The sequence below is a fragment of the Henckelia pumila genome, chromosome 4 (assembly GCF_033568475.1).
Source record: "Henckelia pumila isolate YLH828 chromosome 4, ASM3356847v2, whole genome shotgun sequence".
Classification (NCBI taxonomy): Eukaryota; Viridiplantae; Streptophyta; class Magnoliopsida; order Lamiales; family Gesneriaceae; genus Henckelia; species Henckelia pumila.
Genome location: NC_133123.1, coordinates 75,078,900 through 75,098,148, shown reverse-complemented (window position 1 = coordinate 75,098,148; position 19,249 = coordinate 75,078,900). Strand labels below are relative to the sequence as shown.

General features: G+C 38.1%; 1 protein-coding gene across 1 annotated transcript; it reads left to right on the top strand.

Moving 5' to 3' along the window:
• Positions 1-5,320: 5,320 nt before the first annotated feature.
• On the top strand, positions 5,321-6,128 carry LOC140866407 (NDR1/HIN1-like protein 3). The gene is given in 4 exon segments (XM_073271392.1): positions 5,321-5,810; positions 5,812-6,000; positions 6,002-6,076; positions 6,078-6,128. Coding segments are annotated over 4 exon segments (711 nt in total). The 5' UTR covers positions 5,321-5,399; the 3' UTR covers positions 6,114-6,128.
• The last annotated feature ends 13,121 nt before the right edge of the window (positions 6,129-19,249 follow it).

Genomic DNA, 19,249 nt, shown 5'->3' with positions numbered 1-19,249 from the left:
TGGATGGGTCCAAAAGAGGACATCTACCCATATGTCATGGAGTTTCTCTATCCAAGTCTATGTGTCCCAAGACTGATGCAGAGATAGAGAATATGACACATGTACCATATGCGTCAGCTATAGGTAGTATCATGTATGGGATGATATCTACCAGACCGGATGTAGCATTTGCTCTGAGTGTCACGAGCAGATATCAGTCTAATCCTGGTCAAATGCATTGGAAAGCCGTGAAGGACATTCTTAAGTACTTGCGAAGGACTAAGAATATGTTCATGGTGTATGGAGGACGAGATCTCAAATTGGAAGGCTATACCGACTCTAGCTTCCAAAGTGATGTGGATGACTCGAAGTCAACCTCTGGATTTGTGTTCATGCTCAATGGCGGTGCTGTCTCTTGGAAGAGTTCCAAGCAGGACACCACAGCGGATTCCACCACTGAGGCTGAATACATTGCAGCATCAGCTGCTGCTAAAGAGGCCGTTTGGATGAGGAAGTTCGTCCAAGAGTTGGGCGTTATTCCTGAATTTGTTGGTCCAGTCCCGGTGTACTGTGACAACACGGGTGCCGTTGCTCAAGCTAAGGAACCAAGGTCTCATCAAAGATCTAAACACGTACTGAGGAAATACCACATAATCCGGGAGATTGTGGAAAGAGGAGACATCATTGTCGAACGAGTGGCCTCTGCAGACAATATCGCTGATCCGCTTACTAAGCCCTTGCCAGGACCATTGTTTGACAAACATCGCGAAGCAATGGGTCTACGTAGTATGACTAGTTGTCTATAGGGCAAGTGGGAGATTGTAAGAGTAGGTGCCCAGTAAGCCAACTGTGTGGCTATGGGCTTTGATGACTCTTTGTATAAACAATCTTTTGTTTGATATTATTTACACTTTTATTAATGGCAATGACTTTATATTACTTCATATTGTTATATTGTGATATACTATTGTTGTTTTGATAAAGACCTTGAATATACTATAGTGTATGTAAGATGTGGTAGAACATGGGGATGTCTATCATGAAATACATCTTATAGTCACTGTATATTCTAAAACCGTTCCTAGTCGATTGAGCCGTCCGATAATAAGGATAAGGATCGCTCGAGTTTGAGACTAGCATTTGCGATGCGGAGTACCACGTTTCATTGGTAGGGAACATGGAGATGTTCGAAGCATGCAAATGGATATTCATAGGATGAATAATCGAACTACCCTATCCGGACTTTCCAAGTGGTTATCACTTATCGAGTGGATAAAGTCCGCGGTTTTGGTTGTACACCATTAGTCCTTACGACTTGAAACATCATGGAGACTCTATATGCTAGTGCTGTGCTTTGACTCGTTTACCGACTCTATGGGGGTCATCAGGTGTCGAGATTGGGTACAGTTACGACACATATAGGAGTCAATGCATTGTTGTCAAGGATTCACCACATACTTGCGAGTGTGGATATCCTATGCGATCTGAGGAGATATTAGTGTGACAAATCTCTGGCCAGAGTACTTGATGTGATTTAAGAAATGGTTTCTTAGTAGCACATGCGATGTCACTAATTTGATCTTCAAGATGTATTGCATAGTTATCGAATCTTGAGCGACTCTCGATATACCAATGGTTGTTGATTCGATCGGGATATATGGATGAAGGGACCGTACTGTACGCTAACCAAAATCTACTGGTTCTTGTAGGCACTATCAGTGATACCTAGGAAATCATGGGGCGATGTTGCTAGGCGCTTTACCATGATTCGTTGGGCAAGTCGGAAAGTGTTGTTCCGAGTCACAAGGAGTTGTGAGCCCACGGCTAGTTGTATCCCTGAACCATTGAGGGTCACACAGTGTAATGGAGTTTTAATCCCCGTTGAGATAGTTAAATTTAAAGAGTTAAATTTAATGAACAAAGAAGTTGGACTTCTTAAATAAGAGTAAGGGAGTAGGATTTCCTAAAATGACATAGGGATGGACATTTTTGGAAACCACTGAATTCGGATTCAGGAAAATTTATTTTGACTTTAAAATGTGCAGAAATGGTTTCTGTGCACATTGGTGAAATTGGTTCATCAATCGGAGTCACGATGAATTTTATATTAATTTCTGAACGTGCGGGCTTTGCTAGTCGGGCCCTAACTTATGATTAATGGGCCCTAAGGTGTTAGTGGCCTGCATTATAAATAAGTTATTGCAGTACAGAAATTAGACATAACAGCTCATTATTTTTGAGAAGCAAAAATCGAAAACCCTAGCCTCTCAAAGTAATAATCGGCCGACCCCTCCCATACTCTGCCCGAGAAATTCCGGTCTGTGATTTTGAATCGCAGTCAGGAATAACAAATCAGATTCGTTTAATCTCTTCGCAGAAAAACTTCTGATAGATTTTCTAGTGCAATCTATCAGAGGGATCGAAACCCCATTCGTGGACCTGATTGAAGGAGTTCATCAGTTCCTGGGAGATACAAGAAGCGCAGAGAAATCTGTGTGGTGTCCAATAATCTCGCTTCGAGATTGAAGGTAAAATTTAATTAATTGTTATTTAAATTTTACACACACTTATAATTTAATCGTTGAATGGTTGATACCCACACCATGGAATTGTTCCATGATAAAATTTTTAAACTTCCGCTGCACCGGGTATCAATCGTGATTGATCTGACCGCCAGTTTTCCAACACCACCTCCTGAAGCGACAGCACAACGTGCTACATACCAGGGCCTGGTCTATCTTTGTTATCTGATCCTTGACCTCTAGTCAGTAGGCGGTACACTTGCATTCATGTATACTCATACTCTCATGCTGAGCGTTTTATGCTCACGTCTCGTACTCTGTGTTTCTGGACACCCAATTCCATGGGACAGGTTTGCGATTGGATGAGGCGGGTGGATCCAAGAGGGGCTAGGTAGTGGTTGGCCAGCTGGAGCTTTGCCTAGGGTTTTATTTCTGTTATGATTGGGTTTTTACACTATTCGATTTGGTTGTATAATATTTGGGTATTATAGATTCCTTTCCTTGGGATTTTATTAATGTTTATTATTTCCGCAGCTCATTCTGGTTTGCTATTTGATTTAGTTAATTGCATGCCTAAGTTCTGTTTAGTAGATGGTCTTGGTAAGGGTCACTACAAAGACTATATTCCAGTTGCTGATAACAACTGAACTCACTTTTGAAGAAACAAGTTTTCAACTTCTTAACCGAAGAAATTTTGTGGCAGTGAACTGCTCTTATATTATGAGTAAAGAAGCTTTCTTCAAGTAGTTTTTGATCCCCAACAACTTGAGTTAATGAATCAACCAGTTGAGCAAGCAGATGAACTAGTTGACCAGTTAACACAAGGAACTAAAGGACACCAAACTGATGTGAGGCAAATTGAAGTCAACCCTACTGAAGTAATTCCAACTGATCCAGTCCACAAGATAATCTTGATGAACCCAATTATCGTTGGAATAGGTATTACCCACCAAATTTGATCATAGGTAACACCTCTGATCCAGTTAGGACTAGAGGACAAATGTTTAACTTAATTCTTCATTCAGCTTTCATTTCAAATATTGAACCTAAGAAAATTGATGATACACTAACTTACAGTAGTTGGGTTGAGGCTATGCAAGAAGAGCTAAATAAGTTTATTAGAAGTCACGTATAGGACTTATTTCCAATACCATCTCATCAATCTCTTATAAGTACTAGATTGGGTTACAGGAACCAGCTAAGTGAAGATGGAACAGTTGTGTGCACAATGGAAGGCTAGTTGCACAAGGATTTAGGAAGGAAAAATGCATCAATTATGATGAGACATATGCTTCAGTAGCTCAACTGGAAGCAATTATACTGTTCCTTGCCTATACATCTTACAAGAACTTTAAATTCTATCAAATGGATATCAAGAATGCATTTTTAAATGGCAAACTACAAGAAAAAATCTACTGAAACAACCCCTAGATTTTTTCAACCACTTATTCCCTGATCACGTATCATTTAAATAATGCTCTATATAGACTGAAACAAGCTCCAAGAGTATGTATGAGACTCTAACCAAATTCCTTATTGAACACAACTTCAAAATAAGCATAGAGGATAAAAATTTGTTTAAATTCACTAAGGATGATCACGTGTTGATGGACAAAAATAGCTGAAACTCATAAGATAATATTCCAAAACAGAAAATTGAAAGTTAGTGGATCAAAACTAAAAAACAAGTTATTGAACCTATAATTTATTTTCATAAAAAAATTATCATGTTTAGATAAAAATTTTAGGTGTATAAACGCGTTTACAAGAAAACACTAATAATTAGTTGGTTGTTGTTCCTCCTCCTCCTCCTCATTATCATCACCACCACCACCACTACCACAACCACCATCTATAACTATATATTAAGGCTTAGCATAAAAGACAGAAAATTTTTGTATGATCGGTGTGGCCTTCAATGCCATTACAACATTGCCCTTCATTTTTTTTTTTTTTTTGAGTACAAATTACATCGAATATCGAAATTATATCATATTGCAACACTAAATAGTGAAATTTGCCCGCACAACCGACGGAACTTGAGCATGGACTCGAGACGTGCTTGTCTCGAGCTAAGAAATTTGCTAAATCTACCTAAATAAATTAGGAAAACTACCCGCAGTCAGCGGGAATCGGCCCTGAGACCTCGTGGTCTCAGGGCCTCAGTCTTGACCACTAGGCCAAGACCTCATTGGCAGCCCTTCATTCTTTTCATTTTATCTATTTCTTTTTTTTTTATTAGGCCAATTTCAAAAATTACCAAAATACACATGATAAATTTTTATAATCTAAACTGAAAAAACTTTCAAAATATCAAATATTTTATAAACACAACACGTATGTCGGTATACTAATTATTATTTAATCAAACATTTAGACTCTAATATTAATTAACTTCTAATTGATTTGATACGATTATACCATCATATAATTTAGGATCAAACCCTTTTTTTGTTAATATAGAAGCATAAATAAAACATTTGTTCCTAGATCTTGTTGATATTTTTATTTAAAACAAAAAAAAGTAGCAGCAAAATAAGAAAAAAATCAGTAGTCGAATATTAGTTAGTCAATGCCTTGATTAATATTAATTTGTCCCTTTTCTCTACGAAACTACCAAGTAAGACACATATCCTATGAACTATCCTACTCTTCAACAAGCGAACGCGTCTCTCCTTAAATTCAACACAACATTATTTAATTTACCCCCCTTCACAATACAAAACCGCCGCATGTAACACGCTTTCTCACCATAACTCTTAACTAAACTACGCGCGTTTTACTAATTCTCCGTTTCCAAGCAAAATCGCTACTCCAACTCCGCATTATATATATAACCCCATAGGACACCAATTTCACCATCAATCTTCTTAATTTCTTCCGATCCCAAGAATTGCAATGGCCGACGCTAAACAACCCCACCTCAACGGAGCCTATTACGGCCCTTCCATCCCTCCGCCGTCCAAGTCCTACCACCGCCCCGGACGCGGCGGCGGGAGCTGCTGCTGCAACCCCTTCAGCTGCCTCCTCAACTGCCTCTGCACTTGTGTTTGCCAGATCCTATGCACCATCCTGGTGGTCGTGGGAATCGTCGTCCTCGTCTGCTGGCTCATCTTCCGCCCCAACGAAGTAAAGTTCTACGCCACCGGGGCCGAGCTGACCCAGTTCAACATAGACAACAACAACATGCTTTACTACAACTTGGCCGTCAACCTGACCATCCGGAACCCGAACCGCCGCATAGGGGTGTACTACGATCGGATCGAGGCGACGGCAATCTACGAGGGGCAGAGGGTCTCCACCAAGGAAACTGGTGCCGTTTTACCAGGGACACAAGAGCACCAACTACCTGAACGCCGAATTCAGCGGACAACAACCGATTACCCTCGGGGCCGGTGAGTTGTCCGATCACAACCAGAACAAGATTTCCAACGTGTATGAAATCGACGTGAAGCTCCGCCTACGAATCAGGCTGAAGCTCGGGGCCGTGAAAAACGCCGAGGATGAAGCCAAAGATCGAATGCGACTTGAAAATACCATTGGCTTCTAATGGCACCACGACTTCCGTTGTGGTGTTTTGAAACAACGCGGTGCGGCTTCGATTGGCGCTGAGTTTTGTGTTTGATTTTTCTCACCGAATATTTCACACATAATATATTTTGTGATACGAGACCAGATTATTGTATACGATTATATTTCTTGATTTTAGATTTTATTTTTTTTCACTATGGTTTATGTATTTCGGTTATGGATTCGTTGTGGATAAATAATGAGACTATTGTTGTTTTAATTTATTTTTTTGTGGTGTTATATTATATATTTTTAGTCAATATCTTTGAGTATTTTATTTTATGGGGCTACGTTAGGTTAGTTAACGTCAAATTGAATAGCGTGATAAAGTGGAACATTTAAAATTGGGATAAGTTCAATGGACTAGTTCGTTACGGTTGATGTACGGAAGCATTAAAATAATATTTTTTTAAAGTAAAAATAGTATAATTAATCACACGTAATGGTCTAAAAATCTAATAATTAAAATAAAAATAAAAATACTCTTTGAGATATTTTATGTTGGAACTGACAAGTTTTTAATTTCATCAAACTACGAGACAGAAATACAAACGATAAAAATATGAAAAATATCATCAAAAACGGAAACTGTGCAATTTAAGACTCCGTCTGGATCGTTATTAAATTTAAAAATGTTTTTATAAAAATGTTTTTCAAAACTATTTTATAAAAATATTTCAATAGTTAAAAAAATATTTGGATGACTATTTTATAAAAATATTTTAATAATTAAAAATATGTTTTGACAACTATTTTAGAAAAAATTATTTTAAAGTCAAAATAATTTAAAAGATGTTTTGTCAATTATTTTATACTAGCCAACGAAACACAGGCGTTGCGTGTGTAACATAATACATAAAATTTATTTGAAATATTTTGTGTTATTACGGTATTCTAATTTTAATATTATGATTTAAATGATACTTAAAATTTATTGTAGAGGAACACTAAATTAAGAGGATATTTATGCAATAATATGCAACAAAATGATGGATAAGAGATTGAGAAACGTGGGAGGAAATGAAGAAAGTGGAGAAGTTTTTCATGTGAAATTATCATTTTGCCTTTTTTGATAAAAAAAATCAATAATATATTAGTCCACTCACATTCATAACCAAAATTACTTTTTCTATAGGATTCACCTATTATTAAATTATTTTATTTAAACTTTTTAATTTTAATTTTTCTCATTTTTTTCTTATTTATGATCGAGTTCGTTTTTTTTGTTTTTTTATATTTATGACTGATTTTATTTTTCATTTCTGTTTTCTCATTTAATACAAATTAAATAGATACAGTTTTAAAACATAAAAAATCTCATTTAAAATAATGAAAGCAAAAAGACATAATTAACTTTAAAATTTATAAAATTTAAAACAGACAAATTATCCTTTAAAATGTTAAAAGAAATAGCACATAATTTATAAATGCATTAAATATATAAATTTTAAAAAATATAAACATAAAATTTAATTACAGATTCTTTTTGAAAATGTTGAAAGCCAAAAAAACATTATTTATCAAAAACCTAACTAAAACCTAAACCACTTGGAAAAAATACTAAGAAAACGACATAATTTATCCGAAAACCTAATCAAAACCTTAATACTTAGGCATAACTCAATAGCTTCGGGCTGAGACAAACATAATGGATCAAGTACCATATATCTGAGGTTAAAATTACATACAATATATAAAGAGTTTATAATACTCTCTGTTAGGATCGTTGATGATATCGAAATTTTTCTCCGGGTTCGGTTTAGTAGAGTGATTTCCAAATCTTCAATAAACTGGGCCGGGTTGGGCACGACGATGTTCTGCACAGACAGAAGCTAGGTTAGGGGGCGCCAAAGGTTTTTTCGGCGTGATCCCTCCGATGCCTAAGTCAGTGCTCGAAAGTAAAAGAGCTTGACAAAAAATAAAAGCAAGAGAATATGCGTGCGTGAGTGTCTGAACAAGAAGTGAATAAAAGAGATGAATGAATAAAATATGAATCATACCTTTATTTATAGGGGCTAGAGGGATAAGTTACCTTGTGGTTGTAGAGTTTTTACTAGGGTGGAAATCTACCCAAGATAAGAGTTTTGATCCAGTAGAACTCAGTTACCCTAGCAACCATAAGTCTTGAACCGACTTATCAATCATATCACATTCTGGATTCCTGGGATATTATCCTTATCTAGTAAATATCTCCATATATATGTTAATCAATCAAAGGTTCTAGGTATTGGGCTCGGGTCGGGCTTCTATATTACCTGACTTGGCCTTAGTCTAGAGACCATGATTGATCCTACCTGCTTAATTGAGCCTCCAGCCCGTATGCCTTAAGCCCAATTCGGGTTTTGCTTTACCTAGGTAGGGTTCAGCCCAACAAGCCTTTTGAGATTAGGACCTGTATTTCGAGTTACTATCTTTTTCCTTAGCTAGGTTATTTCAGACTGGGCTTCTCATAAAATAAGACTAGATGAGCCTCAAAGTATCTTTCCAGAAATATGGATTATGGGGCTCGGATCGGATTAGATCCATATATTTTTCAGGGACATCAATAGAACCTCTCCTTACTTGTCTAAAGGAGGTATGGAGTTTAGACCATAAAATCTGGTCGGGCCCCGAGCCCAATGTGTTATACTCGTAACATAATATACCACAATGTGCTTTCCGTGAACGGTCCGGATCTCGATTCTCGTCAAGTGCTTTCTTTGGACGGTTAAGATATTGCGACGGTACGATTCCCGAGAAATTCCTGGATGACGTGGCCCACCCCGCATCGCTAATCGGGGCTATCATATAATTGTACAAATTGATTCACTTACATTATAAATAAGGCAGTAAAAAATTCATTTTTCACTTTTTACAGCATACTATTATTTTGTAGAACTAGCGAGAGCGGTCCTGACCTGAGCTGAGACGATTGGCCCGCACTGGTTTTCTTCGAGCCCTATCTATTTCCCTTATTTGTAAGTTTCATCCTGCCCCTAAGATAAAGTTAACATGTCTTTCCCGGACGAGAACGTAGTCCAGGAAATGATAGCCTTTATAGAGGGTTCCCCTCCACATAAGATGCCCGAGCATAGTGACTCTTCAGGGTCAGATGCCGACCCGAGCCCTTTCGAGACTCGGGAGGCAAAGATGCGGAGGCTCTATGCCCTTAGATCTGATTAACCTCAATTACGGGAGGAGGGCAAACACTGGTTTGAGGTTTTAGCCTCCCATTTAGGTCCAGACATGGGCCCGGTCATTAGGTACAGATTGGGAATGCCTACCACTTATGACCTTATACTTCCTGGTCGACGAGACCGAGCTCACAAACCCCCTAAAGGCTTCTTAAGTTTTAGTTTATACCAGGTCAAGATGGGTCTTAGGTTTCTTATTCCTAAGATTTTCTTATCTTTGTGTCAGTATTTTTGTATATGCCCGAGCCAGCTGACTCCTAATTCTTTTAGTTTCATCTTGTTCCTAGGAGTCTTGTTTTGTTTCTTCCGAGTTCCCTTAGATGTGGGGAATTTTACTAAATTTCTTAAAATAAAAAATATTTCCCCGGGTTGGTTTTATATTTCCATTCGGTCCGAGTACAAATTTTTTAGGGGAAAACCGAGCTCTCACAAGGGCTGGAACAATAGATTTTTCTTTGTTCGTCCTGAGCCCGAGCATCCTTGGCGATGTCGAGCCAATTAGGCCCTGAATTTCACTTCCCCTGACTTTCTTGCTCAGCCCAGCCACGATTTCACCAATTTTCTTGCTACCCTGTCTGTAAAAACCTTTGACATCGATAGCCTAAACAAGGATGACCTGCTCTGCAAATATGGCTTTGGTAGGAAAGAAATAGAAATCCAGGGTGATTTAGGTAGGAATACTTAACCATTTAATCACTCAATACTTTACCTTCCATGCACCTATTTTTTTTTCCTCTTCTTTATAGACGAGGGATAATCCAAGCAGATATGATGACCGATTTCTGAGCTGCGGCCAAAATTTTGAAGAGGAAGAAACCCGAGGCGTCTGCAGAGTCTGCCACTGAGTCCGAGCAAACGAATTCTGAGCAGCAATTGTGGAAAACTCCAAAGAATGTTCGAGGAGGTGAGGCCCCGAGCAAAAAAGAGTCTGCTCCTCGTGTTGATGTCCCCCCTCCTGGAAAGGGGAAAGAGAATCTTCATTGATCTTGGTTCCCTCCCGGAGCATATGGAGCGAGGTGATCCTGACCACCCGTATAGTCTGGGAATCTCTTTCTTTGCCCGGCCAGACCAGCCCGGGAGCTTGAAAATTATTCAACACATGGTCTCTACGGAAAACCAAGATATAGTCCGGGCGGTCCCGGATAAAGTGGCTGAGGAATCTTTGGCCTTGGCCTTTATGCAGGTATTTTTTTTAAATTTTGAACTGCAAAATTTCATTATTTTATCCATAAATAATATCTTGAATTTTTCCTTTGCAGGCCATGGTCTGGGCAGGGGAGATCACTGCCCAATCATATAAGGCCTGTATTGAACACTCCCTGAGCCAAGATGCCCTAGTGAAACGAATAGACGCCCTAACCGGGCAGATCCGCGACTTGAAGTCCGCTCATGATCAGGAAGTTCATGATATGAGATCTGATATTGAGTCTGCTCAGGATGGATGAGACGGGGCTAAATAGCGCATCAAGGAGTTGGAAAATGCTCTCATGGCTAAGGATCAGGAGTTCGAGGCCGGATGGGCCAAGAAGAAGGATGACTTCCTCAACTCCTCTGATTTTTCCGATCTGTGTGCCGAAAAGAATGTAGCATTTTTTGAAGATGGCTTCAAGGGGTGTTTGGTTCATATCAGGAATGGTGGGTATTCCAAGGCCGAGCACCCCTTTTTTTCTTGGATTCTATCAAAGCCCTAGATGATTTGCCTGACGATGAGGAAAAATCCGAGCAGGAAGAGCCCGAGCAAGGAGGGAAAGAGGCCGAGGACAAAAAGGACGTTGCCCTTTAATTTAGATTTATGTTGTACTTATTATGTTAATGGTACAGTGTTTCGAACATGTTTTTTAACCAAGACCCTGTGCAGTTTTTCTTTCAACACTTATATTTTGCCGTACTTTCCAAGTGTGAACGAACGACCCGTGCTAGGGCGCAATATTTGAATATTTCGTACGAAATTTCGCTCCCATCTATATTTCAGTGCCTAACATCCCAAGTATTAAGTATATGACCGAGCATAATACTATTTATTAGAAAAAATTTCTGAGCTGAAAATATAACCAAGTATAAGATTGATTCCCGAGCTGTAAATTTGACAAAATTTTGTCAAGTATAAGATTGATTTCCGAGCTGGAAATTTAACAAAATTTTTTCAAGTATAAGATTGATTCCTGAGCTGGAAATTTAACAAAATTTTGCCAAGTATAATATTGATTTCCGAGATGGAAATTTAACAAAATTTTGCCAAGTATTGATCATAAAATTTATGATGCATGCCTGACTTATGTGGCTTCTATTTTGTCCGCAAAAGACATGGTGAGTGCCGAGTTGGTCGGGCTTTAATTTGATCACGAATGACGTGTTGAGTGCCGAGCTGGTCGGGCTTTAAATTTGACCACGAATGGCGTGATGAGTACCGATCTGGTCGGGCTTTAAATTTGACCACGGATGACATGGTGAGTGTCGAGCTGGCTTTAGTTATATTTGACAAAAACATGTCATTTTTTATTGATAATTCAAAAAACATGTCTCCAAAAATTAAAAATTAACAAAAAAACTTAACTACCACTTGAAACGACCCTGACCTCTACTATAATTAATAATTAAATAAAATACGGATTTTCAAAAAAAAATTAAAATTTCGGCATGACCTATCTGTTTTTATTAAAAACCCACCTGTCACAAAAAATAACAAAAAATAAACAACCGACAACACTAAATAAACTAGACCAAGAAAAAGATTGAGAACCAAGAGAAAGATTCGACATCAACACCCAAAACATTTAAACAATTTCATAGTTACATGCCAACAACCAGATTTAAAGACTATTACATTTACATTTACTAAATCAAACAAAATAACTACTGCTAAACATTTTAAGCTTGAATCTGTTGGAAAACTGTATTCAGATCAATTAAGAATTGATACTCGGTGCAGCGGAAGTTTAAAATTTTATTTTTATTATATGGAACGATTTCATATATGGGTATCAAAACTTTTACGATTAAATTTGTTCAAGTAAAAATAAAATCACAATTAAATTTTTACGTCGTCAAGCAAAGACTTGATTGTGGACTCCAACAGAATTTAATCTGCTTTTCCTGTAAATCCCGGGAACCGATGACAGTCACGATCTAACTCCGGAATTAGGTCCACGAATGAAAAACAGAAACCTCTGATTGACTGCACTAGAAATTAATCAGAAGTTTTACGTAGAGAATAAACAGATATGATCTGTTAATTCGAATTGTAATTTTCCACAAAAATAACAAGTCGAATTTTCTCCAAAAGGGACAGAGGAATTTTCGAAAATCCTCTTGAAAATTATATGTAGTGTTCAAAATTTCTAGACTGAATTCTTATATGAATTTCGAACACTGCTTACATATTTATAGATAATTTCTAGACTAGATTAAGTTATAATTATATTAGGACTCTAACTCCTTAGGGCCCACAATCCATAACTTAGTCCAACAAGCCAAGCCCGTTGTTCTAGAAATTAATATAAAATTCATCGTGACTCCGATTGATAAACTGATTTCACCAATGTGCACAGAAACCATTTCTGCATCTTTTAAAGTCAAGATAATTTTTCTGAATCCGAATTCAGTGATTTCCAAAAATGCCCATCCCTATGTCATTTTAGAAAATCCCACTCCCTTTTAATTAAGAAGTCCAACTTCTCTTTCATTAAATTTAACTCTTTAAATTTAACCATCTCTACGGGATTTTAGTAATCCATTACTTGTGTAACCCTTAATGGTTCAGGAATACAGCTAGCCGTGGGCTCACAACTCCTTGTGACTCGGAACAACAATTTCCGACTTACCCATCGAATCATGGTAAGAGCGCCTAGCAACATCGTCCCATGATTCCCTAGGTATTACTGATAGTGCTTGCAAGAACCAGTAGATTTTGGTTAGCGTACAGTACGGTCCGTTCAACCAAATATCCCGATCGAATCAACAATCATTGGTGCATCGAGAGTCGTTCGAGATTCGATAACTATGCATAACATCTTGGAGATCTATTAGTGACATCGCATGTGTTACTAGGAACACCAAGTAACCTAAAACACATCATGTACTCTTGCCAGAGATTCGTCAAACTAATATCTCCTCAGATCGCATAGGATATCCACACTCGCGAGTATGTGGTGAATCCTTGACAACAAAGCATCGACTCCTATATGTGTCATAACTGTACCCAATCCCGACACCTGATGACCCCAATAGAGTCGGTAAACGAGTCAAAGTACAGTACTAGCATATAGAGTCTCAATGATGTTTCAAGTAATAAGGACTAATGGTGTACAACCAAAACCGCGGACTTTATCCACTCGATAAGTGATAACCACTTGGAAAGTCCGAATAGGGTAGTTCGATCATTCATCATATGCATATCCATTTGCATGCTTTGAACATCTCTATGTTCTATGCCAATGAAACGTGGTACTTGGCATCGCAAATGCTAGTCTCAATCTCGAGCGATCCTTATCCTTATTTGCGGAAAACTCAATTGACTAGGAACAGTTTAGTGAAAGAGTGGGTGCCCAGTGAGCCAACTTGTGGCTAAGGGCTTTGATGACTCTTTGTATAAACAATCTTTTGTTTAATATAATTTACACTTTTATTAATGGCAATGACTTTATCTTTCTTCATATTGTTATATTAAGATATACTATTGTTGTTTTGATAAAGACCTTGAATATACTAGAGTGTATGTAAGATGTGGTAGAACATGGAGATGTCTATCATGAAACACATCTTATAGGCACTGTATATTCTAAACTGTTCCTAGTCGATTGAGCCGTCCGATAATAAGGATAAGGATCGCTCGAGTTTGAGACTAGCATTTGCGATGCAGAGTACCACGTTTCATTGGTAAGGAACATAGAGATGTTCGAAGCATGCAAATGGATATTCATATGATGAATGATCGAACTACCCTATCCGGACTTTCCAAGTGGTTATCACTTATCGAGTGGATATAGTCCGCGGTTTTGGTTGTACACCATTAGTCCTTACTACTTGAGACATCATTGAGACTCTATATGCTAGTACTGTGCTTTGACTCGTTTACCGACTCTATTGGGGTCATCAGGTGCCGGATTGGGTACAGTTACAACACATGTAGGAGTCGATGCTTTGTTGTCAAGGATTCACCACATACTTGCGAGTGTGGATATCCTATGCGATCTGAGGAGATATTAGTGTGACGAATCTCTGGCCAGAGTACATGATGTGATTTAAGAAATGGTTTCTTAGTAGCACATGCGATGTCACTATTTGATCTTCAAGATGCATTGCATAGTTATCGAATCTCGAGCGACTCTCGATATACCAATGGTTGTTGATTTGATCGGGATATATGGATGAAGGGACCGTACTGTACGCTAACCAAAATCTACTGGTTCTTGTAGGCACTATCAGTGATACCTAGGGAATCATGGGGCGATGTTGCTAGGCGCTCATACCATGATTCGATGGGCAAGTCGGAAATTGTTGTTCCGAGTCACAAGGAGTTGTGAGCCCACGGCTAGCTGTATCCCTGAACCATTGAGGGTCACACAGTGTAATGGATTTTTAATCCCCATTGAGATAGTTAAATTTAAAGAGTTAAATTTAATGAACGAAGAAGTTGGACTTCTTATTTAAGAGTAGAGGAGTAAGATTTCCTAAAATGACATAGGGATGACCATTTTTGGAAATCACTGAATTCGGATTCAGAAAAATTTATCTTGACTTTAAAAGGTGCAGAAATGGTTTCTGTGCACATTGGTGAAATCAGTTTATCAATCGGATTCACGATGAATTTTATATTAATTTCTGAACATGCGGGCTTTGTTTGTCGGGCTTGAACTTATGACTAATGGGCCCTAAGCTGTTAGTGGCCTGCATTATAAATAAGTTATTGCAGTACAGAAATTACACACAACAGGTCACAAGGATTTTTCGAAAACCCTAGTCTATTTTTTTAAAGGTGGCCGCCCCCCCTCTCTCCCTCTACTCGAGAAAAATCCAGCCTGTGATTTTGAATTACAGTCTGGTTTAACGGATCAAATTCGTTAATCTCTTCGTAGAAAACTTCTGATAGATTTTCTAGTGCAATCTATCAGAGGGATTAAATCTCTATTCGTGGACCTGATTGAAGAACAGTTCATCCATCGGTTCCAGGGAGATACAACAAGAGCAGAGAAATCTGTTGGTGTCCAAAATCTCGATACGAGATTAAAGGTAAAAATTTTATAATTGTTATTTAAATTTTTACACACACAATTTAATCGTAAAGATTTGATACCCAATATGGAATCGTTCCATATAATAAATATTTTAAACTTCCGCTGCACCGGGTATCAATCTTGTTTGATCTGAAAGCCGCGTTCTTCAACAGTGGTATCAGAGCCAGCTTGCTCAGATCAAACGATTAAATTAATCGATTGTACAAAAATTTTTTAGGCCTCTGTTTTTGAAACAAAATAAATATTTTAAAATAAAAATATTTTTTTTCCGGGCAAAAACCCGGGCAGCGATTGGATCGCTGCCCGGGAGGGGCAGCGATGGTCGCTGCCCTGCGCAGCGCTGGGCGCTGCCCAGGGCGGCGCACGGCGCTGCCCAGGGCAGCGATCGTCGCTGCCCAGGGCAGCGATCGTCGCTGCCCGGCCCGGGAACGTCCCGGGCGGCCCGCGGGAAAAATTATTTTTAATTTTTTTAAATTAAATTTTAATATGTTAAAATTCTATTTTTGGTCCGATCGAAAATTGTTTTGATTGGTCCACGAGGCGTCGGATCGAATTGTTCGAGTCCGAAAATTTTAAAATTGATTTTTGGATAAATTTGAATTTTTGGAAAATTTTAATATTTTATCCTTTAATTGAATTTTGAAATTAATTAATTTTTGGTACAATTGATGATAAGATATGATCTTATGGATATATTGAGTAAAATATGATTTTATGTATAAAATTGGATTTTATAGATAAAATATGATTTTATTTGATAAAAAGATAAAATATGATTTTATATGTAAAATAAGATTTTATGTATGAGATATGATTTTATCTTTTTAAATTTAAATTGCCATTGCATGTTATCCAATAAATTAATTTTGAATTAAATGTTATTGGATAAGGATGATCGATTGCCATGACCAATTTTGTAGGTGTATGTTAGGAATTTACATTTGTTTTATTGTTGTTGGTTTTATTAATGGGCCTGGTTTATGGCCCAATATGAATGTCATATGTAATAAAAGTGGGCTTGGTTTATGGCCCGTTCCCACCCCTTAAAAATGTATCCCCTACTTGTCATTGTTATTTATTGTAAATACATTAGATTTAGTGGGAGATCAAGATTTGAACATGGAGGTGGGCCCAGCAGACAATAAAGACAGAAGAAATGTAAATTGGAAGCAAATGTAATAGGATTGCATTGCATACTGCATATTACCTAGGATTGGACTAAGACTCGTGATTGGCAACCACGGGTCTATTAGAAATGGAATCGATCATCCTATATAATATGTGATATTATAGTTGTATGCATGTGTTTAGACAAAATTGTGTGAATCCGACAAGCATACAAAAATTTTAAAAATGATGAGACAAATTTTTATAATTAAAAATCCCTCATTTTAAATATGATTTAAAATTGATATCAAGATAAATAAAGGAAATTTAAATTTGTTTAAATGTTCCTACCTTCCATCAACGATCAATGTATGAGATGCTACCCGCGGATACGGTCCGGCTCATATTATTGGGGGATCCACATGGCGACCGTCCATCACAACTTAATATTGATGGGTCATCTTGACATGTCACAATAATCGGCGTCATATTATTGGGCCCTTATTGGACATGAGGTAAAAATGTGGAGGTTGCTTTGGAAGCAATTGGGCTCTACCTTTTGAAAATTATGGTTGACTGATATTATTCGGGACTATAAGTTTGTCAATTGGATTCCATGTTCTCACTAAGGAAAACAGTTTCCCGTTTTCACTAGAGGGTAGTGAAATCGTTAAAATAGTGGGAGTGAGATTCATAAAATAAATTTTGCCTATTTTATGTCTTAGTAAATTGCTTAAACAATCACTGATATTTGTCTGTTTCTTTTCAGTATTTCATACAATGAATTCGCGTAATCCACTTTTCTCGATCCTCGAACAAAATAAGTTGACTGGCGCAAACTATACGGAATGGTTCCGTAAGTTGAAGATTGTCTTGACTTCGGAGAAGATGCTCTACGTGTTAGAGAAATCTCCTCCGAAGGAAGAACCAGCTGACGTAAGTCCGGAGGAGTTAGCCAAACTTGATACATGGTGGGACCATGATATCAAGACCAAATGCTATATGCAAGCCTCGATGTCTGATGAACTCCAGAGGCGATTTGAGGACACCGTGAATTCTGCTGACATTCACGTTCAACTCAAGGAACTTTTTGGGGCTCAATCGAGGGCTGAAAGGTTCGCTACTGTAAAGGAGCTAATGACGTGTCGCATGCGTGAAGGGACTTCGGTCCGTGATCATGGGGTACGAGTGATTTGGCTCATACAGAAGTTGGTAACCCTTGATTTGGTGTTGGAGCATGAACTCAACGTGGACTTACTACTTCTGTCTCTTCCTTCTTCGTTTGACGGATTTGTGGTAAATTTCAATATGAACAAGATAGAGGCCTCCCTTGAAGAGATGGTCAATATGCTTGTGACATATGAATCCACATTAAAGAAGGATAAACCGGCTTTCTTGGTGGGCTCCTCTTCTTCTGCAAAGAAGGGGCCAAGTACGAAGGATAAGAAACGTTCTGCCCCACCCAAGAAAATCGAACCCGAGAAGAAGTACAAGACAAAGGCTTCAAACATGGAAAAATCCAAGGATGTTTGCCATTACTGCAAGAAGCCCGGTCATTGGAAGCGTAACTGCAAGGAATATCTAGAGCAGTTGCGAACTGCGAAGGGTATGTTCTATATTGAAATAAATGTTTACTTAATACTACTTCTTGGGTATTGGATACCGGATGTGGATCTCACATTTGCAATGATTTGCAGGTGATGACAAGAAGTCGCAGGCTTAGGATGGGTGAGACCCAGCTGAGGCTCGGAAATGGTTCCAGAGTTGAAGCAAAAGCCGTGGGAGATGTTTATTTAATTTTGCAGAACGGTTTTTAAGTTACTTTTAAGAGATGTTTTATTTGTTCCCGGATTTAATTAAAAACATTATTTCTGTTTCTATGCTTGATAGAGATGGTTATTCTTGCAATTTTGTGAATGGGATTTGCAATATTTACAAGAATGAATGTTTAATTGGAAATGGACAACTTGAAAACGATCTATACAACTTAAAACTAAAAGACGTTCCAATAAATTATGTTGATAAACCGGCAACAACAAACAAAAGGAAAATCGATAGCCAAAACCCGGCAAACCTTTGGCACGCTAGGCTAGGTCATATTTCCTCAAGGAGGATGAACAAGCTAGTGGGAGAGGGCATGTTTGATATGTCTGATATTAACTCTCTACCTACTTGTGAATCCTGCCTAAAAGGAAAAATGACTAAATCTCCTTTTAAGGGGAACCTGAGCGTAGTCAAAATCTGTTGGATTTGATCCATACAGATGTTTGTGGTCCATTTAGAGTTGGGACTCAATATGGCCACACCTACTTCATTACCTTTACTGATGATTATTCAAGGTATGAGTATTTATATTTAATGAAATATAAGTCTGAAGCATTTGAAAAGTTCAAAGAATTCAAGGCTGAAGTAGAAAACAAGCTAGGTAAAAGTATTAAAGCACTTCGATCGGATCGAGGTGGAGAATACTTGAGTACCGAGTTTTTGGACTATCTGAAAGAGAATGGGATTCTCTCTCAGTGGACTCCTCCTATGACACCACAGCTGAATGGTGTATCGGAGCGTCGAAATCGAACTTTGTTGGACATGGTTCGATCCATGATGAGCTTCACTGAGCTTCCACCTTCGTTTTGGGGCTATGCGCTTGAAACGGCGGTATTGTTGT